The 11600-nt window shown below is 40.0% G+C and overlaps 1 protein-coding gene across 1 annotated transcript in view; it reads left to right on the top strand.

The window, feature by feature from the left end:
* Window positions 1-389: 389 nt before the first annotated feature.
* The window catches only part of LOC108670864 (beta-1,4-glucuronyltransferase 1-like), a gene marked incomplete at its 3' end in the record, with an annotated part of 33511 nt that continues 22300 nt past the window's right edge, over window positions 390-11600 (top strand). The window contains exons 1-4 of the mRNA XM_018158354.2: window positions 390-935; window positions 4122-4271; window positions 7047-7251; window positions 7720-7919. Of these exons, the coding sequence (XP_018013843.2) occupies window positions 390-935; window positions 4122-4271; window positions 7047-7251; window positions 7720-7919 (1101 nt within the window). The remainder of the gene's footprint in view (window positions 936-4121; window positions 4272-7046; window positions 7252-7719; window positions 7920-11600) is intronic.

The raw sequence follows: 11600 nt of genomic DNA on the forward strand, positions 1-11600 counted from the left end.
TTTTACGATGTATTGGATTCTTTTTGAACCTTGACTTTTATAAAATTGCAATTATCAAGTGAACATTTAATGCTAGTGTTCATTTGACATGATATTAGTATTTCCCAAATAAATTTACATTTGAATAGTGATTTTTATGTTATTTTCTTCTATAAGCTTCAAGTAAATAAAGTTTAAAATTTGCAATTATTGTACGTAAGTTGGCGTCTTAGGGAACAAACGCCTGTAGTAAAAATCCATCACGGCCAATCAGTACACAGATAAATCTCCAGATAGGTACCGTATAATAATGAAAGTTAAGTCATATAGTAGTAACAAATTTTGTTAATTGTTTTGTTTGCATTGCGTTGCTATCTTTCGCAGATGCAGTGAAGGTGCAGTGGCTCAATATGGCTTTATTTCGGCCCAGGCTGATCAAAGTGTCGTTGTTGACTAATGCGTGTTTGATTGCCTATTTTTGCCTCGAGAAATTTTCTGTTCATGAATCTTGCAGTCAGATTTTTACTCTGTCTCTATCCCATCACCACTGGGATGAAGCAAATTCAGATATCCAACTGTCCCGGAACACTGCACCCTATGATCTTGAAAGAAATGAATTCTCACTGCAGGTTCCACGCCCCAGTGACGATACAACTGTTAACTCTAACAAGTTGCAGGTCAAACAGGAGGTAACCGAACATCTGCATGCGTCCGGCATCTCAAATGGTGCCCCTGATCCTCCCCCGCTTTCCCTCGAGAAGAAAATGTTTCCTGATTTTCGCGGGTGTGCCTCTCGTCCGTCATTGCCAATCCAAAGCCAACACGGCGAGTACTGGATCCTCGAGAATTACATTCCTGCTGATCTGTCCTTCCGATGCGACGAATCTATAACATACACCACGCACGGGGAATACGCCCATCTCGACAACATTGAAACCATCACCTCCAGGTGGCAGGTGTGGACCAATGCTTTGCCTTCTTTATCTCTCAAGGCAGTCCGAAACTATCCTTGTACTGCGTGAGAATGAATATTGTGATTAGTTTACTCCTTTTTTCCACCTCAATGATTTCCACCGAAATTTAATCTGCCATAATGAAAAATGGTGTACTTTGCAGTAGTTAAATATACAGCATGCTAAAATCCATGCCAGTTTAGTAAAGATCTTGTCAAATGACGCTTTTTAAATTTCTGGGAGACAAGTCAAGAAAATTACTAGAATCGATAAAATTTCTTCATAACAGACACTACTATGCTCTACTGTACGAACAGCTACCCAGGCTGTTCTACGCAGTCATTCAGAGGCTTTCAGTCCCAGTTGGGTGAACTTCTGCCAATATTCCAGCTGTGCATCCCACTTTATAGTCTCCTGCATATGGCCTCTCGCAGGCCAGTGTGTCTTTAGCCCTCATCACTGCTCTTTTATCCTCTTCAAATGAAAATATACAAGCTAGTATCCGTTTTTCATCTAGGAGGGCGATGTGGATGACTAGGATCGTAAAACAAGTAGTAGACCCAGTGGTCCTCGGCTTTTCAACGTCACCTCTCATGATTCTGAATATTCAATAATGACAGCATATGCTTTGTCGACCAAAAAGTTTAGTTCTACGCTAAAATGCTTCATCCGAATATCTGCAGCCTAAATATTCTGAATAATCTCCGCGATCAATTTTGTCGTTTTGTCGAACGCTTTCGAAAGTAAAAGAATTGAACATCGACATCTGCACCCTCCTCCAGAAGGGCCAGAATATGACGGTGATGCTCCAGAAACTCAGTAAGAACCATTTCGACAGGAATCGTATTTCCAAATATCATATAATTCAGCTCCCTTCATGGTATAAACAAGTATAATGGCCACGTCCAACTCGAACACCTTGATTAATTTGAAGGCAAGGACCTTGGACTGCAATTTTTGATTTAAAGACAGTAGGATAAGACGAGAGGCGCTCTGCGCTTAATTTGGTTTTTATAGATGCATGGGGATTGGTTAGGGTTGGAGGGGGGGAAGAACCCGTCAGGGCTTTGGAAGGCTTAACGAAGTAGGGATGGGAGGGCGTGGTTCCTTATAATACCTCATTCATAAGTTCAACTATTATTAAGAAAATGTAAATGATACGTACTTTCTATTTACATGCATTTCGCTTTTGTTCTCTTATTGTATTTTGTTATTTTAAGTCTATAACTATTCATTGGTTTGTGTAGAGGTAATGAGTGTTGTCCAGGCGAATATCGGATGTTTCTCCTTCTGAAAAAAAAAAGATTTTCAAATGCTTATGTTCGTCCTAATGAGTCATTCGCTTTCGAATGCGTTTATCAGTCGTATTGCAAATTGTGTCTTATACGTTTGCAAGAGTGAATTTATTGTTGCACCAGAGGCTGAGGTCATTTTGCATTATCTTTAGAGAGGACTGGGATCATGAAGGAAGCTATTTGTTCGTCGAGCGTTTTGTCTGTTTGGTGGTTGTTGTCGAGTGTTTGTCCCTGTTTATAAAGGTGTCGTAGGGAATGATGATAATTTGTGGATGGTGTACCTTCAGTCTATCACTTATTCGGTAGTGGAGTACTTCCGAAGAATCTGCGTTCTTCACATAGGCTTATTGCATCAGTCCGTATTTTTCTTTCTGAGTTCAACGGCAAACCAAGCGCTGTGTGGCTACAGAGGGATTTCAACGGGATATTATTTGCTCCTAAATAGTTTAATCGGGACCGGTCCGTCAAGTCCGGGTCTAGAGTCGAATAGTTCTTTCTACTGTACCTTTAAGATTTTCCTTTTGTAGGGTCGCGGTCTATATTCCACCCTGCCAAGATTAACTTATATTTAACGTAGAGTGGGTCAACAACGGCGATGCTTGCTTTCAGCGGGCAGTAGAGCCAATCTGGAATGCTCCTAACCTACATTTGGATCAGTAACGGCGGCACATCTCAAACAAATATTAAGGGTGACGCACCGATGATTATAGATGGACGTTGTACATTATAGGTGGCGTATCGATGAGTGACCACATCAGTCAACGTGCTTGTTGTGTATACGTAATCCTTAAAATATGTAGCCAAATTAAAAGAATGTTGGTCAGTGTGTGAGTGTATCTATAGGCACTGGATTTGTAACTAACGGAAAAAATTTATCGACTTAATTGAAGAGGTGCCTATCGATAGCTCATCGATGCGCCATCGGTGTCAATACACCACCATTTGGTTCTTTCATCAATTTATTGGTGAAAGAAGAGTTTTTTGGTTATAGTCGACATCGGCAGGTTATTGGTGGCACATATAGGTGTCACGCCATTGGTGCTCCTACTATAGTTTCCATCTATAGCCACCAATATTCATCGGTGCCCCACCAATAATCTTATTTGGGACGTGAAAACGATGTCTTTCAGCGGATGTGTACCAGGAGTCTCATATTCTTCTCTCATCACCCGATGCAAGAACCGATGCGGACGTCGAAGAAGATGACGAAGATGGTGAAGACAAAGGGACCTCAATGACGATGAAGACTATAAGGCATAAATTATCTCCAGCAAAAAGTCTGGCTTGCTATTTAACGTAGATTAGCTTTTTATGGAAAATCGACCTAAGCCTTCATTGGTCATTGCAATTTTAATTGTCAATTAGATCAAAATACAGGTAACTTATAGATATTATATAATAAAACGCCCCTAATAAAAGGATTAATGCCTTTCTCGGATCGAGCTGTTAGAATAACATTAAAATTATTCACATATACTAATAATTGTTCTTTTATCTATAGTTTTATTGCTTATTTGGGACGCATTTTGTAATTCAGAAATCTCTTCTACTCACTCGAGAACATACTCATAAATACCAAAATGATCAATATCGGGCAAAAGGAGGTCGAGTTTTCCCAATGGACATTTTTCAGTCTCTGAGGAATTTAGGGCTCTTGATGTAGTGGATGACCTGCAAGACTGCATTTTCTGGAGTGGTAACACCTTCAATGTTGAAGAGTTCAGTTATGAGCGCCTAAAAGGGCCATTATAGAATGTTGTTCTCAGAAGCGTTCACGCGAACCCATATTACTGACTTGTCTAATTTCCTAAAAGAGACAAATTTTCCATTTTTCCTTATAGGACATTGTAAGACTCCAGTCAATACTAACGATTGTAAAATTTTCTGTGCGCAGGGTCCAGTGAGCATTGGTCTATATGCTCCTGGAGGCGACTTCAACATAGCCACATCAATCATCATGTACCTCAGAGACTGCAGGACAGAGAGCATCAGGAAATACGTGGCTTTCCACCTTATCTATCACACAGATTATATCCCTGAGAAGGTCTGAAAATACTTATCGGCAAGCCAGATTTTTTTGTTATCATAGAAATTCTCAAGTAAATAAATGTGAATTAATGACAGTCACATTTAAACTATTACATTACAAATGGTGCGCAAGTCTTATTTTTGAAATTTGAAATAGGAGCGCTATAAAAATACATCGGGTATCGAAAAAGTAGCGGCCACTAACTTAAGTATGCCTGGGCCTATACTTTCAAAAAAAGTTAAGAGATCGTAAGTTCATCAGCCAATCATTGACGGCCCTTCAAGCCAAATCCACCAATCATAGACAAGAAAATAGCGCGGAAGTACTTGCGTTCACTTAGCGAGTTTTGAAAGTATAGGCCCAGGTCGGCGAGCGCGCGACGCTCTCCCGTCGTTCTCTCTGCTTTTAATAGTTTACTTTAGTGTTAAAGCAGCGCATTATAAGTATCTCAGTGCTTTCCTCGTGTCTTGTTCGTTCTATTTTCCTCGCTTTTGCTCCATTGAGTTGTTACATAATTAGTCACATCAGCATTCTCACTCAATGACTTTTCGTTCTCTACTCGAATGTGTAGGTTTAAATTGGATGACCTCAAAGACCATCTATGTCGTTTTAAGTTTTTAAAATTGTTCATATAGTAAAAGATGGCAAAAATCAAATATATGTAATAAGTAATAACATTTTGCAATTTTTAACAAAAATTTTTGACTTGGTCTACAAAATTAAAGTTCGGTCTTCCATCATCTGAAGGAATAAATTACCATACCCATTGTATGATTGCGCAGAATCAGTGAACTCTATATATGTTCAAAAGCAAACAAAACTTATTGGCACGAATTTATTACCGATCATCTTGTTTTGGAGGGGACTTCTTTGCCGGCTCCACCGATACCGAAGAAAATTCTCCTTGACCTTCGACTGTGCACTTGCGAATCACCTTTCCGGACTCCCGACAACAAAATTTACCGACAAACTAACGGCGCTACCATGGGCAGTATAAATCAAAATATACGACTCTTGGTCCCACCTTCGCAGAATACTACATGTGCGAAATTGAAAATAGAGTTTTGTCAGATGGACAGATCAAGCCTGAACTGTACTGCAGATATGTCGACGACATCTCCGTCGTTGTTCGTGATGAAGAACATCTCAAAAAATAAAACTGCGTATAGCCTTCGAACTGAATTCAGTCTTGAAGTTTACTTATGAGCTCGGATAAAATCGCACTTTGCCTTTTTTGGATGTATTGGAAGTTAAAGATAATTCAGTTGTCACAAAAGTATATCGGAAACCAACAGATATCGGAAGGGACCTGAACGCTGCCAGCGAATGCCCGGAACGCTACAAAAAGAGCGCAATACACGCCTCATCCATAGAGCTTTCAAGACCTGCTCAACTGAAGGTGATTTAAATACCGAACTGAGAAATTGTAAACAAATCCTTGTCAACAATGGCTTTACAAATAGTACCATCGATGAAGAAATCTCAAGACTCCGATCAAAACAATAAGGACTGAAACAAAATGAAAATTTTACTACTATCTAGTATCTACTACCAGAACCAAATGACCAGTGGCTATATAAAGCAGATGAGCGGATCATCAAATCTATCGTTCACAACAACATCGTGAACAACTCAAATAACAACAAAATTAAACTGCTGATCTACTATAGAAACATGAAAATTCGGAATCTTGTCATGAACAATAACCCTTGCATAAGAACAGGACCTCTCCAAGAGACCAATGTAGTCTATAAATTTTCTTGCAAATAAGAAGGTTGTAGACTTCTTCCTAATATGGACTTCATCGGGCTCACAACCACGACTCTAAGCCGACGTCTCACCTGCCACCTTTAGTCCGGAGGACCAAGGAATCACTTGAAGGAGGCCCACAACGAGACCATAACTCGCCCGATATTGGAAGAATGCACCAGTATAGTTATGCGATGCTCCGATCCTATACGACTGGCGATAGCTGAGGCCCTCATCATTAAGGAGAGGACTCCAGCTATCAACCTTCAAACCACCGGCTTCGTCCGAACTTTGAGATTGTTTTCCGAGTAGTTTTTGCGCTTGTAAAATCTTCCTGTAGTTATCACGTTTACGAAATTTTAGCATTATTTGAATGGTATCCAATTTACTTGATTTCGTACATATGTTAACCCAAGTTTCGTTACTCAATGCGTCTTTAACTTGAAAATGAATGTTGTACATTCGAAACGTCGTTCAATATTAAAAATGTTTATCGGTAATTTAATTTTTATCGGTAATAATTAATAACACCTACGAAGAATTTACTACGACTTACTGAAAAAACTAACAAGAAGCTAATATATATATATATATATTGTTTTAACACGGGTCGTTAATGGCCAGAGAATTCGTCAATTTAAATTTTCAGGGTCGAACAATATTCTTCAGATGACATTAGTTGATCAAAATGCAGGTTCAAGGGAGTAGTATGAATTTATGAACGACGTTTCGAATGTAACAACATTCTTTTTTAAGTTACTGGAAGCATTGAATACAGAAATTGTGATGGAAATAAGTACATGATACACATAAATAGGATACAAGAAATTTTGGAACCGCGAAAATAATTCCGAATCAATCTAAAGCTTAGAAAATCAGGCAGTTATTAGATGGATAGATGGAGTCCAATCCGTGGAGAAGGGCTTCAGCTACCGTCGGTCGGATTATGTCGGGCCATACTACTGTTGAAGTACCTCCAATAGTTCTAATTCTCTAATTTTTGACGTAATTTTTGCTGCTGCTGACTATTAGTAATTACAGATACCGACGACGGAGGAGTTAATGGGCCGAAAGATGAATTGTAGTGCGGACCCGCCCAATTGGATGAACGTCACCTCGTATCGACGGCAGAAGGGACTTGTATACCCCATCAATGTTGCAAGGAACGTTGCCCGCAGTATGGCAACCACATACTTCGTCTTCCCTTCAGACATCGAGCTATACCCTTCCGTGAATTTTATTCCAGGTTATTATTTATCGCCGACTGAAATTTGTGTTACATTTTCATTATTAATTGCGTACCTTTCCAAAAATGGTGTGATGTTCTTTATTTTCATTGAAACTTTGCGTTATTGTTACTAAAGTGTAAAATCTATCAGTCAGGAAAAGAATAATTTAAATTGTTTTTATTGAAGTAGTTTCGTGTTTGCCTCCAATAAATCCCGTTGGTTATGAAACCAGCTGGCATCTTCCTTCAAATGCATTCAAGGTTCGTCATGATCTCACCGATTTTCGTGAACTCATTAGTTCTATTTGCTACATTTCATCCTGATCATTATTCACAGTTTATTTCAATGGCCACTTAATGCTATCATAATAACCGTATTAAATGCAAAATCAAATCATAAAAAAGTAGCCGAGCACAACATTAAATTTTTCCCCTCGCTTAAAATGCCATATTCTCAGGTAACGTATTTTATAACTTACTGAACAGAATTTCTCGAAATGCTAAAGAAACCTGACGTGTCGAACACGACTCAGCCACGGGTGTATGTGTTCCCCATCTTCGAGGTGGAAGAAAACTCGCTTCCTCCCAAGACCAAAGAGGAACTCATCAAGATGCTTGACAGCAAACACGCAATCCCATTCCACGAGCGAATCTGTAAACCCTGTCACAATATCCCCCATTCCGAGGTGAGTCTCGAAGCTATCGACCACAAGTCATCGGCCTTCATCCTAAGTTCAGTTCCTGCTCCTTGTGTCGCAGCAGCACTTATCTGACGTTGGTTTCACTTATTTTGGGTTAGTTTCTATTTAATATAAATCGTACGACTAATTTAAAGGCTCATATTGAGGTACGACAAGAGTTAACATTCAGTTATTTCTTCAGTCTGACTACCGAACCCTGTATAAACAAGTTATACAGTGTAACAAGTATAAATACAACTGGAATTACACAATTATAAATATATTACTCAAATTAATTTTGTTTGTGATATCAGAAAATAAAATACTCGCGTTCTTGTGACAAAGTCCTTGAAGTCGGAATGAGGTTGACATGAGGAATGACATTTAATTCTAACCTTAAATAGTTCTTTATAAATGAATTAGAACCTTAAACCTAGATGATACACATCTGCACAATATTCCATATTTAAAATTCATGAAGTGACTCTGTGCTAAATGCGACAACATTTATTATTTGAAGTTGGGTGTCTGCACCAGCTACTAGATCACCACCCTCCATTCTAAGGTGGGGTTCTATCCCATGCAGTTTCAAGATTACCCCGTATCCTGAATCCGTTCATTTCTTTGCACAGTAATTACCTGCATAGTAATTTAGACACGCACAGTAATTGTAAGGGTGCGTCTAAAGTTTATTCAATTATTCTTATGAATTTTTTATAATTTAACTCATATTTTAGAAGATAAGACTCGCACTGATCAAGTGCCACCCAGATTCATGTATGTATCACGCCAAATCCAAATGTTTTCCCAGAAATTACTTGGAATACTGCTGGATTTGGTACAGGCTGCGATTTCAATATTATCGGCGATGCATTCTTCGAATATCAGAATGATTTCAGTAGTAGAGGAGTGAGCCTATCACAACAGTTTGTCTAAACAGCTTAACAGGGTACCGATCATTTACCCAAAATCTTAATCCCGGAAACTTGGTCATTTACTCACATTCTTACCCCGAATACTATTACCCATCAAAATTGACCGATTACCCCGAAAAGAACCTGGTCATTTACCCACAATTTTATTTAGAATCATGACCATAAAAAATTCGAGCACTGCATTCCGATCAAAAACCTTACCATTTACCCCGAATCTTGACCATCAAAATCATGGGTTAACGACTATTTACCCCGATTGACCGAGCACTTATTAACCGAGAACTCAGAGCTTAAACTAAAGCGGCTGTCGGAAAAATACTTCTGTGGGATATATAATTGATATAAATTGTTTAAATACTCTCCAGAACCTGGATGATAATGACATATATTGCTTACAGACAGAGCTGCCACTACTGATACCCTTACTCAGTGGTGGGCACAGCTAACCTAAAAGTTAGCTTCGATAACCGCTAATCCGCTAACTGAAAAGTTAACTTCGATAACGCTAAACCGATAAATCACCAAAAAATGTAGCGGAATTTGCCGCTAACCGCTAACTTTTAATATATAAATTTAGATTTCGCTTAATTTTTTTTTTGGGGGGGGAGGAACTCTGAAAAACAGGCCTAGATAGCTGAACTTTCAGCCTTGAAAAGGAGCTTTCCAAAAAGATGTAGCATGCCAAGATCAGATGATGATCAAGATGTACGTAACATAAATAATTAAATGAACAAATGAAATTAGGCAGTAGTTGACATTCAACATACAGTTTATTAAACGAATAAGAAATATTAAGGTTACACCAGGGTTACACAATCCTTTTACTCTGGCTTGCTCTTCGCCTTCATCTCCTCGAGGTGATGATTGTTGCCCTTCATGAACATCAGCCTCTCAAAGTTGGCATCTGACAGGGTGGCTCTCTTGGCACTCAAGATGTCCTTGCCTATGGAAAACAGGCGCCCAGCTGCAGCACTGGATGGGATGGCTGTGTTGTACTCAACGAAAAGGTTCATCAACACCTGCTCGCCCAAGAAGGCAACGTCAGTCAATTCCTCCTTCGAACATCTTCCCCATCCTCGTCATTGCTGGTGGTGCTGCTGCCCTCCTCAACGGTCTCCCTCAGGGCTGTCTCCACGGCGGTCTCCATGGCCTTCTGTACCCTGCTGAGATGGCTGTGATTATGCTTTTCCTGCCAGAACAGGCGAAACTTAGGGTGGTAGGCCGCTGCCAGCTGGCACTCCTTGTCTTCTAGGAGGGGCCCAAACCTTTTCGTGATGCCTGCCAGCATTGCGTCCACCAGAGGACTGCAGTATAGGTGTGGGCGTGGTACATGGCTTACGATACTTAGCATTATATCAGAGATTTTTAAACATTTTTAGCGGACTTCCAGTTAGCGGAACTAAATTTAGCGGAAGCTAATTGGTCCGCTAAAGGTTCTCAAAGTTAGCTGAACAGCTAATCCGATAAGGAAAAAGTTAGCTTCGCTAATTAGCGGTTAGCGGATTAGCGGAACTGTGCCCACCACTGCCCTTACTCGAGTGAGACATGAAAGGAATAGCTGCCCCAAGCCAGCGCTGGAGTAACATGCACAACTGAGCGTTGTAAATGCGAGTAGACACGCAACACATCCGTCCGATAGACGCTCACTAGGCTTTCAACACCGTTACCAAGGCTAACGCACCACTTTCATTGAGGCCATAACAGTTATTCTTATTATTTTATCCGGTCATGTAGGAAGAGCCATGGTTAGCGAGATTTTCATGCAAAGATCGAAATAAATAGCAAAACTATTTCACGATGTGAGAGTCGGTTACCGGTCCTGGTCAATTGACAGCATAAACTCAGGAATTTATATCAAACTCCTATTTACGCCCGATAACTCAGCCATTCTCGTCTCTATCTTCCAGTCTATGGCCAACAATAAGTATGTGGCAGACTGTTGTAGTAAAGCACTAAGCACGCCGGTTGATACTGCATCGTGCAAGAGGCTGCGCTCCAAGAATGCTGCTACTAACGCATGCAGACCTCTATAGGTGACTGTGAAGGATCCGGCCCAGGTTTGGAGCGTGCTGAAAGCAGCGAAAAAATTAGGAGAAACTGTTGAATTCAAGTCTGTTTTTGTGAAAAAGGATTCCACCCCTTTAGAGAGGCCGGAGTTCCGCAAGAAATGGCAGGAGCGAAACAGACGCGGAAACACGGAAAATCATGTCAACACCATTCAAGATCTCACGAGGACTCCGACCGCTCGCCGACAGCCACGAGAGATGGAAGACAATTAAATAGTGGAAATCATGTATATAAATCCAGTTCTGTAAATAAGCTAAAAAGTTTATTCATACATCAAGATGGAAGTGCACAAAAAGTTTTGAAATGTTTCTACACGAACTCGGATTCCGTTTTGAACAAAAGAAATGAACTGTTAACTGTGATCGAAAACGAGTGTATAGACATTATTTGTATTACAGAGACACTCCCCAAAAATCACGGGGGAAAAATTTTACCAGTTGAATTTCAGTTGCCAGGTTTTGATTGCTTTCATAATTTAAACGAAGAGCAGTAAAGTAGAGGTGTAGGTCTGTGGGTTAGAACCTTTTATGGGGCCCAACAAGTTAAGTTATCAGCAGAGCACCAATCAGCTAGAGAATCAGTGTGGTGTGAGCTTTCTTTAAAAAGCAGGGATAGCCTCCTTATAGGTGTCCTGTATAGATCACCCAACAGTTCCTCTGATAACGATCAAGTACTGAACAGTCTT

This window comes from Hyalella azteca, unplaced genomic scaffold, assembly GCF_000764305.2.
Source record: "Hyalella azteca isolate HAZT.00-mixed unplaced genomic scaffold, Hazt_2.0.2 contig13236, whole genome shotgun sequence".
NCBI classification, from domain to species: domain Eukaryota; kingdom Metazoa; phylum Arthropoda; class Malacostraca; order Amphipoda; family Hyalellidae; genus Hyalella; species Hyalella azteca.